The sequence below is a fragment of the Muscardinus avellanarius genome (genome assembly GCF_963383645.1).
Source record: "Muscardinus avellanarius genome assembly, chromosome: 12".
In the NCBI taxonomy this organism is placed as follows: domain Eukaryota; kingdom Metazoa; phylum Chordata; class Mammalia; order Rodentia; family Gliridae; genus Muscardinus; species Muscardinus avellanarius.
The window spans coordinates 36,847,937-36,860,081 of record NC_137798.1 but is presented as its reverse complement, the minus strand read 5'-3'; the positions used below and the strand labels follow the sequence as shown (position 1 = coordinate 36,860,081).

General features: G+C 40.4%; 1 protein-coding gene across 8 annotated transcripts in view; it reads left to right on the top strand.

Annotated features, from left to right (window-relative positions):
• The window catches only part of HECTD1 (HECT domain E3 ubiquitin protein ligase 1), a gene marked incomplete at both ends in the record, with an annotated part of 106,727 nt that overhangs the window by 75,544 nt on the left and 19,038 nt on the right, over window positions 1-12,145 (top strand). For 6 of the 8 annotated variants that reach the window (XM_080706757.1, XM_080706756.1, XM_080706755.1 and 3 more), the window contains 4 exons: window positions 1,048-1,181; window positions 2,283-2,405; window positions 5,896-6,052; window positions 8,557-8,779. In XM_080706757.1, coding sequence (XP_080562883.1) covers window positions 1,048-1,181; window positions 2,283-2,405; window positions 5,896-6,052; window positions 8,557-8,779 — 637 coding nt within the window. The remainder of the gene's footprint in view (window positions 1-1,047; window positions 1,182-2,282; window positions 2,406-5,895; window positions 6,053-8,556; window positions 8,780-12,145) is intronic. The other 2 variants (XM_080706752.1, XM_080706754.1) reach the window with 1 other exon arrangement.

Genomic DNA, 12,145 nt, shown 5'->3' with positions numbered 1-12,145 from the left:
CAGCTTCCCAAGTACTGGGATTACAAGTGTGCACCACCATGGCCAGCTTGATTTTGATTTTAAACAGAAAAGAAATTGTGCATACACACACACACACACACACACACACACACACACGTATATATATACATATGTATGTATATACACATATGTATATATATATATATATATATATCCTTTCAGCCAGCTGTTCTCAGTATACTTTGAAAATATTTTTACATTATTGAATGGGTTTCTTCAGCATTTTAAATAGTTTCAGAATACTCTACTGTATTATCACTATTTAATAAATTCTCTATTTTATGTAATTTGTAGCTTTTCATTGTCATAGGCATTTATATGAATGTGTATTCTATAATTATATAGGTGTGTACCACATTACTAGACAGTACTCTTCTTTTTTTTCTGATCATATGGCCTGTCCTAAGTTAGATTTGAATCTGATCTTTTATGGTTTTAGGAATGTCATATTTCTCTAATTTTTCTTTACCTGTAATTGTGTTTGCAAAAGTGATGATTTATAGGATGCTCTTATATGTTAGGAGTAATGTATTTTATCAAATTTAAGATGCCACTCATTGTAAAACATTTTTTATGGCATTCAAACTAAAACCAAAAATGTCCGTTTATATCTCTAACTTGCCAGTTTTCTGCAACATTTGTGACTAGTTCCCATTTGTTACTCATCCTTTATGTATGGTGATGGAAGATGGGTGGCATCATTAAGTGATCTTTATAAACTTGAACCTTTTTTTTGTGTGTGGTGCTGGGGTTCCTGGAAGCCCTTCTACTTCCGGGCTACACTCCCAGACCTATTTTGTATTTTTGAAACAGGGTCTCTTAGGCCAGCACGGCTGGCTTCGAACCTGCGCGGTCCTCCTGTCTCCACCTCCCAAGCACGGGGATTATAAGTGTGCACCACCACGCCCGGCGTAAACTTGAACCTTTTGAATTTTACCTTTTGTGTTTTACAGCGTCAGATGCCATTAACTTTGTTATTGCTTCATTAATTGTGTTGATGATAAGGTTGTTGGTTTTGTTTTCTAGATTTTCTTGATAGCTGCCGTGCCAGTACTCTGTTAGCTGAGCTAGATGATGATGAGGATTTGCCTGAGCCAGATGAGGAAGATGATGAGAATGAAGATGACAATCAGGAGGACCAAGAATACGAGGAGGTTATGGTAGAGACGGAGTCCCCCTTTCTCTTCACTAAGATGGGATGCTAATAATCAAGGCGAAGAAGAGCTGTCAGAATTAAACTTTGAAGGAGGGATAGATGGCACCAGTATGAAAAATATGGATAGTTAACATCACTTTTTAATCTAGGCATTCATGAGTGTCTTTGTATTTGGAAATTACCACAATTTAACATGCTGGTGTTTTAACAGAATTAAAGCTGTGTGAAATTAGAGACAATTGCATTAATCTTAAAGAACTTAATTTTTTTGGCTCTTCAATAGTAATTATAATTAGGATTTTTAGGGCCTGCTATTTTATAAACAGTGTCACTGTTTGTTTGTTTATTTATTTATTTATTTATTTTTTTTTTTTTTTGGTGGTACTGAGGGTGGAACCCGGGGGCTTTTTTACCTTCAGGCTATACTCCCAGATCTATTATTATATTTTATTTGGAAACAGAGTCTCACTAAGTAGCTGAGGCTGGCTCTGACTTGTGTGATCTTTCTGTCTCAGCCTCCCAAGCTCAGGGATTGCAAGCATGCGCCACCACGCCCAGCTGGCTTTACATATTTAAAGAAGAGAAGTTGAGTCTTAATGGGGTAAAGAAACCTAAAAAATGCTTTTAGTGTGTACTTTTTAGAAAACACAATAGTAGTAGCCAGGCGTGGTGCAGGCTTGTAACCCCAGCATTCCGGAGGCTGAGACTGGAGGATTACAGTTCGCAGACAGCCTCAGCTACTTAGTGAGGCCCTCTGCAAATCAGTGAGACCCTGTTTCAAAATAAAGAATAAAAAATTGGGCAGGGGGTATAGCTCGGAGGTTGAATGCCTCTGGGTTCCATCCCTAGATCCGCAAAAAAAAAAAAAAAAAAAGAAGAAGAAAACACAGTAGTAAAGTTTTTAGGAAGGAGATTAGCGTAAAATGCATGGTAAATTTAAAACTTTCAATTTCTAACTTTTCTGAAGATGGCTAATAAAAGCAAAGGTTTTTAGTAACATGTTTCTTAATACATATTGATAGTTTCAGGGCAAGGCCCAGTGGTGGGGATGTTATTTATGGGTCAAGTAACTAAACTGTGTCTCTGTGGGGTTTTTTTACTTCAGATCCTGAGACGTCCATCCTTGCAACGTCGAGCTGGCTCCCGCTCTGATGTTACACACCATGCTGTCACCTCCCAGCTACCACAGGTCCCTGCTGGAGCAGGGAGCCGACCTATTGGGGAGCAGGTATTACTGTCATATGTATCTTCCCTATGGTATATTTTTATGAAAATGCTTAGAATTACATGTGGGAAGTGGTGGGAAGGAGGCAGCTTCTAGAGTTACCAAAAGAAACTTTTCCTTTTTCTTGGGTTCCATATTCCAAGTAGATTTCATGATTGTTTGGCAATCAAAAATACCGTACTAGCTGGGCGTGGTGGCGCACACTTGTAATCCCAGCATTCGGGAGGCTGAGACCGGAGGATCGCAGTTCGCAGATAGTTTCAGATAATTAGCGAGGCCCTTCGCAAATCAGTGAGACCCTGTTTCAAAATAAAGAATTAAAAAAAAAAAAGAAATAGCTGGTGGTGGTGGTGGCACACACTTGTAATCCCTGCGTTTGGGAGGCGGAGACAGGAGGATCGTGCAGGTTCGAAGCCAGCCGCGCTGGCTTAAGAGACTCTTATTTCCAAATAATTTTTTTTTTTTTTTTTGGTGGTACTGGGGTTCCTGGAAGCCCTTCTACCTTAGGGCTACACTCCCAGACCTATTTTATATTTTTATTTGGAAACAGGTTCTCTTAAAGCCAGCACGGCTGGCTTCGAACCTGCGGGATCTTCCTGTCTCTGCCTCCCAAGTGCGGGGATTACAAGTGTGCGCCACTACGCCCAGCCAAATAAAATTTTAAATAGATTGGGGAGTGAAGCCTGGAGGTAGAAGGGTTCCATCCCCAGTACCATAAAAAAAAAAAAAAAAAAAAAAAAAAGGGCTGGGGTGTAGCTTGGAGGTAGAATGACCCTGGCTTCCATCCTCAGTATTACCAAAAAAAAAAAATCTTACTGAAACCCCTTTCTCTTGGCCTTTGGGTAACAGTAAGTATATATGAAAGTTTGTTAACTGGTTAAAATTTGTAATTGTAGCCGGGCGTGGTAGCGCACGCTTGTAATCCCCGCGCTTGGGAGGCAGAGACAGGAGGATCGTGCAGGTTCGAAGCCAGCCGCGCGCACTGGCTTAGGAGACCCTGTTTCCAAATAAAAATAGAAATAGGTCTGCGAGTGTAGCCCCGAGGTAGAAAGGCTTCCAGGAATCCCAGTACCACCAAAAAAAAAAAAAAAAAAAAATTTGTAATTGTATTAGTATAGCAGGAGTAGTCTCATGAGCTATCTCTAATCACTGATTAGGTGCTGGTCATAGTCCTAAATACATCCTAACTTATTTAACCTTTCCAACATTCCTTTCAATGTTTCAATTAGCTTAGACTTGCAGATGAAGTGATGCTAAAAGTCACACACAGAGTTTTGAGTCCAGGATGCAAATCCAGACATTTTGGCTCCAGAGCTATCAAATGTCAGTTTGAAGCCAGGTGTGAGGCACACACCTGTAATCCTAATACTTGGGAAGCTGAGACAGTAAGATTGCAAGTTTAAGGCCAAACCCAGAAACTTAGCAAGACCCTCAATAACTTACTGAGACCCTGTTTCAAATTTTTAAAAAAGCTGGGCATGGTGGTGCATGCTTGTAATTCCAGCATTTGGGAGGTTGAGACAGGAGGATTGTGGTTTTTGGAGAGCCTCAGCTACTACTTAGTGAGGCCCTTTGCAACTCAGTGAGACCCTGTTTCAAAATAAAGAATAAAAAATAGGACTGGGGATATACCTTGGAGGTATAACACACATGGTTTTCATCTCCAGTACAGCAAAATAATAATAATAATAGTAATAATAAAACAAAATAGGCATAGAGATAGAACACCCTTGGGTTCAACCTAAGAACCCCCATAAACATACAAAATGCCAGTGTGATCTATTTTAAAAATTAATTTTCAGCTGGGTGTGGTGGTGCATGCCTATGTTCTCAGTTCTTAGAAGGCTAAGATAGGTGGGGCGTGGTGGCACATGATTGTAATCCCCGTGCTTGGGAGGCGGAGACAGGAGGATCGTGCAGGTTTGAAGCTAGCCCGGCTGGCTTTAGAGACCCGTTTCCAAATTTAAAAAATATAAAAAAATAGCACTGGGAGTATAGCCCGGAGGTAGAAGGGTTTCCAGGAATCCCAGTACCACCCCCCCACCCCCAGAAAAAGGCTAAGATTGGAGGATTTCATGCTCAAGACCAACCTTGACAATTTGGCAAGACCCTCTCCCAAAATTTAAAAAAAAAAATAGCTGGGTACAATGTAGCTCAGTGGTAGAGCACCTCTGAATACTATTAACAGTACCACAAAATAAAAAGCTGTAAAGGTGTAGGTGTGTGTGTGTGTGTGTGTGTGTGTGTGTGTGTGTGTGTGTGTGTGTAAGTATATATCATTTGCCTTAACATTTCCTGTCTTGTCAGCATTTTCACTGCTGTAATCCAAACACCTGACAACGTAGTTTAAAAGAAGGAAGAATTACTTGGTCACAGTTTGGAGATTTTGAGTTCAGTCTCTGTGAGGCTGGGGACCCTGGATCTCAGGACATGGCAGCAGAAAGTGGAAAAAGGGAAATAATTTCCAAGGCCACACCCCAGGGACCCGCCATTCCTGAGATTGCAACCAGACCTACTTGCAACCTTGCCACCCCATTTCCATAGAGATATTTAAAGTAATGCCTAAATGTGCTATTATTTATGTGAGTAATTCAGTCTGAAATGAAATTTGCGTTAAAACACCCTTTTTAAGATACTAAAGCCAGGAATAGTGGTGTATGCTTGTAATCCCAGTATTTGGGAGGCTGAGACAGAAGGATCTGGGTTCGTGGTCAGCCTCAGCTACTTAAAGTAGGCCCTCTGCAACTTAGTGAGACCCTGTTTTAAAATAAGAATAAAAAAGGAGCTGGGAGTATAGCTCAGAGTTAGAATGCCCCTGGTTTCAATCCCCAGTAACATACGCACGCACGTGCACACATACGCACACACGCGTACATAGGAAGCTGCCAAAATATCACAAAAAGGTTTTATGTGTCTGGCTATTTCCAGTGATTAGTTTCGTACTTACTAATTATAGCATAATATCAAAGCTAGAAATTTGGTATTGGTTTGGTGTATGTGTGCTGTCATATTACCACATGTGTAGATTTGTGCATTTACCACTTACATTTGCTGCAGCTTACATTTGCTAAACCCAAACCATTAAGCAACATACTTTTTCATATGTACTTTTCATATTAGCTCCTTCAGTGCTTAAGTGGTATCTCTAAATAAGGAAGTACAACAGCTATATAAAGAAGTATATAACATACCTTATTTTGTAGCTAGCACATCACTTTTTATTTTTATTTATTTATTTTTGCGGGTCTGGGGATGGAACCCAGGGGCATTCGACCTCCGAGCTATACCTCCAGCCCAATTTTTTATTCTTTACTTTGAAACAGGGTCTCACTAAGTTGCAGAGGGCCTCACTAAGTAGCTGAGACCGTCCACGAACCGTGATTCTCCAGTCTCAGCCTCCCAAATGCTTGGATTACAAGTGTGTACCACCACGCTAGGCTTCAAATAAGAATTTTCATCTTGTCATTTTTAACTGTATTTGAAATTTTAATAGGAAGAAGAAGAGTATGAAACTAAAGGTGGTCGTCGGAGAACATGGGATGATGATTATGTGCTAAAGCGGCAGTTTTCTGCTTTGGTTCCTGCTTTTGATCCTAGACCTGGTCGTACTAATGTCCAACAGACAACTGACTTAGAAATTCCACCCCCAGGTACAGTTTTAGTTTTGTGATTTAGTTCTAATAGATACCAAATAGGCCGGGTACAGTGACACAAAGCTGTAATCTCAGTGCTTGGGAGGCTGAGACAGGAGGACGGGAGGCTCAAGGCCAGTGTGGGGAATATAAGATTGGGGGTGTAGCTTGGAGGTAGAATGCCCCTGGGTTTAATCTCCAGTACTCCCTAACCCCAACTCCCCTGAAAGGATACTTACTAAAATAGTTATGTACAGTTTGAAAAGTAAGGTCATTTGTAACTTGCTTATATTCACAGGTTATAACTAAAAATTTTTTGGGTAAAGCTCTTTGTTGGTCATTGAAGAAACATAGTTTAGAAGAGGAAATTATGTATAAAATATAAATAAGTATATATATATTAAATTTCTGGTGCTAGGGATTGAAACTACAGCCTCGTACATGTTTAAACTTATATTGAACCACTGAGTTGCATCTCCAACTCTAACAATTTGTGTGTGTGTGTGTGTGTGTGTGTGTGTGTGTGTGTGTGTGTGTGTGTGTGGTTCTGGAGACGGAACCCAGGGGCATTCTACCTCTGAGCCACACCCCCAGCCTTATTTTTTTATTCTTTATTTTGAAACAGGGCCTCACTAAATTGCAGAGGGCTTTTTAAAGTAGCTGAGGCTGGCGGAGAACCTGTGATCCTCCTGTCTCGGCCTCCCAAGTACAAGTGTGCACCATCATGTCTAGCTTCCAACACACAAATTGTTCTAAAATATTTTTATAGTTTTTAAAGCAAGGCATCATTTAAAGATGGGGAATTTTTTATTCTATTTTCTATTGGATTGAATTTGCTAATATTTCTATTAGCCTTTTTGTGTGTGTGCATGCATGTGGGGAGGCACTAGAGATTGAACCCAGGGGCATTTTTACCTCTGAGCTGCATTGCTAGTCTTGTTTTTGTTTTTTTTTTTCTTGGAAACAGGGTTTCAGTAGGTTGATGAACATCTCACTACTTGCAGAGGTTGTCCTTGAATGTATGATCCTACTGTCTAAGCCTTCCAAGTAAAGATTACAAGTATACAAAACTATGCCTGGCTCCTGTTAATTTTGAAAACCCATGGCGTGATTCTAGTTATGGCTTTTGGAGTCCCTTGGCCTAGGTGACAACTTCACCCCTTAAAATTTTATAGAGTATAGTAGGTATTCTAATGGCATCCTTAAAGACGTTCAGGTATTAACCTGTGGAGCCTGTCAATATGTTACCTGAACATTACAAAAGAGACATTGCAGATATAATTAAGATAAGCATCTGGAGATGGGAAAATTATCGAGGATTATTCAGGTGGCTTAATATTATCACAGCACTTCTTTTAGAGGGAGGCAGAGGGGTCAGAGTCTGAGGAGAAGATATAGATAAGAAAACAGAAGGGGCTGAGAGCTTAAAAATGTGGGTAGCTCCCCAGAATAAGAAGAGGCTTCTCTAGAGCCTCCAGTAGGAATGAAGCATTACACAGTCCACTTTAGACTTGTGACCTCCAGAACTGTGAGAGAATAATTTTGTGTAACTTCAGACCTACCCAGTTTATGGTAATATTTTTTTGCAGCAATAGAAAACTAATGCATTGGGCAAGTCCCCCAAGCTAAGCCTGAATTTCTATATCTCTTATATGGAGAGAATAGTTCCTGTTTGTAAGGTAGTTAAAAAGATTAAATGAAGTAAAACATTTAAAAGTACATAGCAAAGCTGGGCATGGTGGCCCACGCTTGTAATCCCCACGCTTGGGGGACTATGACAGGAGGATCACGCAGGTTCGAAGCCAGCCTCAGCTACCTAGTGAGGTTCTCAGCAACTTAGTGAGACCCTGTTTCCAAATAAAAATATAAAATAGGGCTGGGAGTATAGCTTGGAGGTTGAAAGCCTCTGGGTTTCACCCCCAGTACCACAAAAAAAATAAATAAATAAACGTATATGGCAGCTGAGCATGGTGGGCGCACATTTATATAAGTTTATTTATTCATTTATTTTTGCAGCACTGGGGACGGAACCCAGGGTGATTCTACCTCCAAGCTATGTCCGTAAACTGCAGTTCTTCAGTTTCAGCCTCCCAAATGCTGGGATTACAAGCCTGCGCTACCACATCCAGCTTGCCCAGTTCTTATCTAAAATATTTTACTCATTGCATGACATATCACTATACCTTAACTGAGCCATATCCCTATTATTGAACATGATTAAGATAACTTTCTATTTTTGACAAGATAAATATTATTAGTTGTCAATGTATACAAAACAGGATGCAGAGCTAATATTCTTTAGTATAAATTACTATCGGCAGAGCTGGGGGTGGTGGCACACACTTGTAATCCCAGCATTTTAAAGGCTGAGACAGGAGGATCGCAGTTTGAGGACAGCCAATAAATGTGTATGACATATCTATTTGTGGCAAAAAGAATTTGGATTTCATATAGCTTTGTCTCCCGTTTATTTGTGGATTGTTTTAGTATGGTTGTTTTTTATAAGTCTTCCAAATTTCTAGGAACACCTCATTCAGAGCTCTTGGAAGAAGTCGAGTGTACTCCATCACCTCGATTAGCCCTTACTTTGAAAGTAACGGGTCTTGGAACAACCCGAGAAGTTGAATTGCCACTCACCAATTTCAGATCGACCATCTTTTACTATGTGCAGAAACTGCTCCAGTTGTCTTGTAATGGCAATGTGAAGTCAGATAAACTCAGGCGTATTTGGGAGCCAACATACACGTAAGAGAGTTTACCCGAATATTTAAAAAGATACTGTTACATTGCATAGGAATCACAAAGCTTTGTGTTTCTATATTTTGAGTTTTAGGAATAGAAAATATTTGTTCCTTGTTCTATTACTTACAAGGAACAGATGGGCACATTTCTGATTCCTGATGTAGAATATCTTAAGTTTTAGAACTAGAAATAATCTTGACTTCATGTAATAGTTAAAAAGAGTATCAGTTGAACTCCTTTATAAAGTTTGTATATGAAGTATTAAGTACTTTTATTTTTTATTTTGGAGTATGTGAATTTAGCCCACCAAGCTTATCTTTCTGTTTCATTTATTCTCTTGAACAAATGAACCTGGGCATACTTAAAATTTGATGCTTAACTTTCCTTTTTTTTTTTTTTTTTGGTGGTACTGGGGTTTTGGAAGCCCTTCTACCCTCGGACTACACTCCCAGACCTATTTTATATTTTTATTTGGAAACAGGATCTCTTAAGCCAGCGCTGCTGGCTTCGAACCTGCGTGATCCTCCTGTCTCTGCCTCCCAAGCGCAGGGATTACAAGTGTGCTCCACCATACCCAGTGATGCTTAACTCTCCTAATCTAGAAAGTGGTGCGTGCTTGTAATTCCAGTGTTTGGGAGGCTGAAACAGGAAGATCGCACAGGTTCAAAGCCAGCCTCAGCTACTTAGTGAGGCTCTCAGCAACTTAATGAGAGCCTGTTTCCAAATAAAGTAGAAAATAGGTCTGGGAGTATATCCCAGAAGTAGAAAAGCCCCTGGGTTCCACCCCCAGTACCACAAGAAATAAATAAATTAAATAAATAAATAAATAAATAAGTTGTAAATAGTCAATGAATTGATAGATGTAAAGTGCCTTGGTTACTTATGGGATGTAGTAAGTACCTTATAAGTATTACTCAAAATATATTTAGTCTTTCATAATATTAATAACATAAGCTGGGCATGGTGTCATGTGCATATAATCCTAGTACTTGGGAAGTTGAGACAGGAGGATTGAAGGTATGAGGTCAGTCCTAGCAAGTTAGTGAGACCTCCAGCAACTTAGACCCTGTTTTATTTTATTATTTGAAATAGGGTCTCACTAAGTTGCAAAGGACCTCACTAAGTTGTTGAGGCTGTCTGCGAACCATGATCCTCCGGTCTCAGTCTCCCAAATGCTAGGATTACAAGCGTGTGCCACCACACCTGGCAAGAGAGACAGACCCTGTTTGTTTTATTTATTATTGTTTTTTTTTGTTTGTTTGTTTGTTTGTTTGTTTGTTTGGTGGTACTGGGGTTCCTGGAAGCCCTTCTGGGCTATACTCCCAGACCTATTTTATACTTTTTTTTTTTTTTTTTTTGGAAACCAGCATGGCTGGCTTTGAACCTACACAATCTTCCTGTCTCCGTCTCCCAAGTGGGGGAATTACAAGCGTGCACCACCATGCCCGGACGAGAGACCCTGTTTTAAAATAAAAAATAAAATAGCACTGAGCTTCAATTTGCAGTACCACAAATATATATGTCATAAATAATAAATTGTTACATAATTGTTATTGTAACTCAGTTTTGTTAATTTATTTCTCTTATCTTTAATAATCTTATATAATGTCCAATAAAAGGTTCATTTCATTAAGATAGAACAGAAGGTCATCATAATCTCCCTTCAGTGTTTTTTTTTTTTTTTTTTTTTTTTTGGTGGTGGTACTAGGGTTCCTGGAAGCCCTTCTACCTCCGGGCTACACTCCCAGACCTATTTTTTTATATTTTTATTTGGAAACAGGGTCTCTTAAACCAGCGCATCTGGCTTCAAACCTGTGCGATTCTCCTGTCTCCACCTCCCAAGCGCGGGATTACAAGCGTGCGTCACCACGCCCGGCCTTCCCTTCAATTTTTATTAGAGTTCAAAAATTGACATCAGGCCAGGCTTGGTGGTGCACGCTTGTAATCCCCGCACTTGGGAGGCAGAGACAGGAGGATCGCACACGTTCGAAGCCAGCCGTGCGCACTGGCTTAGGAGACCCTGTTTCCAAATTTAAAAAATATAAAATAGGTCTGGGAGTGTAGCCTGGAGGTTGAAGGGCTTCCAGGAATGCCAGTATCACACATCAAAAAAATTGACATCAGTGCCTTGTTTAATATAATCACTTTCTTTTCTATGTAGGTATAGAAGAACTATTTCTTATCCCATTTTTTTTCTTTTCTTTCTTTCTTTTTTTTTTTTTTTTTTGGGTCTGGGGATGTAATCCAGGGACATTCGACCTCCAAGCTACACCCTCTGCCTTATTTATTTTTTATTCTTTATTTTGAAATAGGGTCTCACTAAGTTGCAGAGGGCCTCACTACGTAGCCGAGGCTATCTGCGAACCACGATCCTCCGGTCTCAGCCTCCCAAATGCTGGGATTACAAGCGTGCGCCACTATACCCAGCTCCCATTTTATTTTTACAGCAATATATGAATGTCATAATATTTGGTATAGAGCATCATTTCATATCTTTAGAAATTCAGTTAGGTGTGGTGGTGTACCCCTGCAATCCTAGTACTTGGGAGGTTGAGACAGGAGAATCACAGGTTCAAGGCAAGGCTCAGCAATATAGCCAGACTCTCAGGAACTTTGAAAGACCCTGTTTCAAAAATAAAACCTAACTAGGCATAGTGGCACATGCCTGTAATCCAGTAGTTGAGAGGTTGAGACAGAAGGATGGCAAGTTCGAGGACGGCCTCAGCAAAGAAAGAGACTCTCAGAAACCTAACATGACCTTGTTTCAAAATAAAAAAGAACTGGCCGGGCGTGGTGGCGCACGCTTGTAATCCCCGCACTTGGGAGGTGGAGACAGGAGGATCACGCTGGTTCGGAGCCAGCCATGCTGGCTTAAGAGACCCTGTTTCCAAATAAAAAAGTTAAAAAATAGGTCTGGGAGTGTAGCCCGTGGGAGTGTAGCCCGGAGGTAGAAGGGCTTCCAGGAACCCCAGTACCACCAAAAGAAAAAAATAAAAAAGAAAAAAGAACTGAAGGTGTATCTCTGAGGTAAAATTTCCCTGGGTTCAACCTCCAGTACCACACAAAAATAAGTAAATAAATAAATGAATATTAAAGCTGGGTGTGGTGGCGCACACTTGTAATCCCAGCATTCAGGAGGCTGAGACAGAAAGATCGCAGTTCACAAACAGCCTCAGTTACTTAGTGAGGCCCTCCACAACTTAGTGAGACCCTTTCAAAATAAAAATACAAAATAAGGCAGGAGGTGTAGCTCAGAGGTCAAATGCCCCTTGGTTCCATCCCCAGACCCGCAAAAAAGTAAATAAAAGCCGGGTATGGTGGTGCACGCTTGTAATCCCTGTGCTTGGGAGGCGGAGACAGGAGGATCGG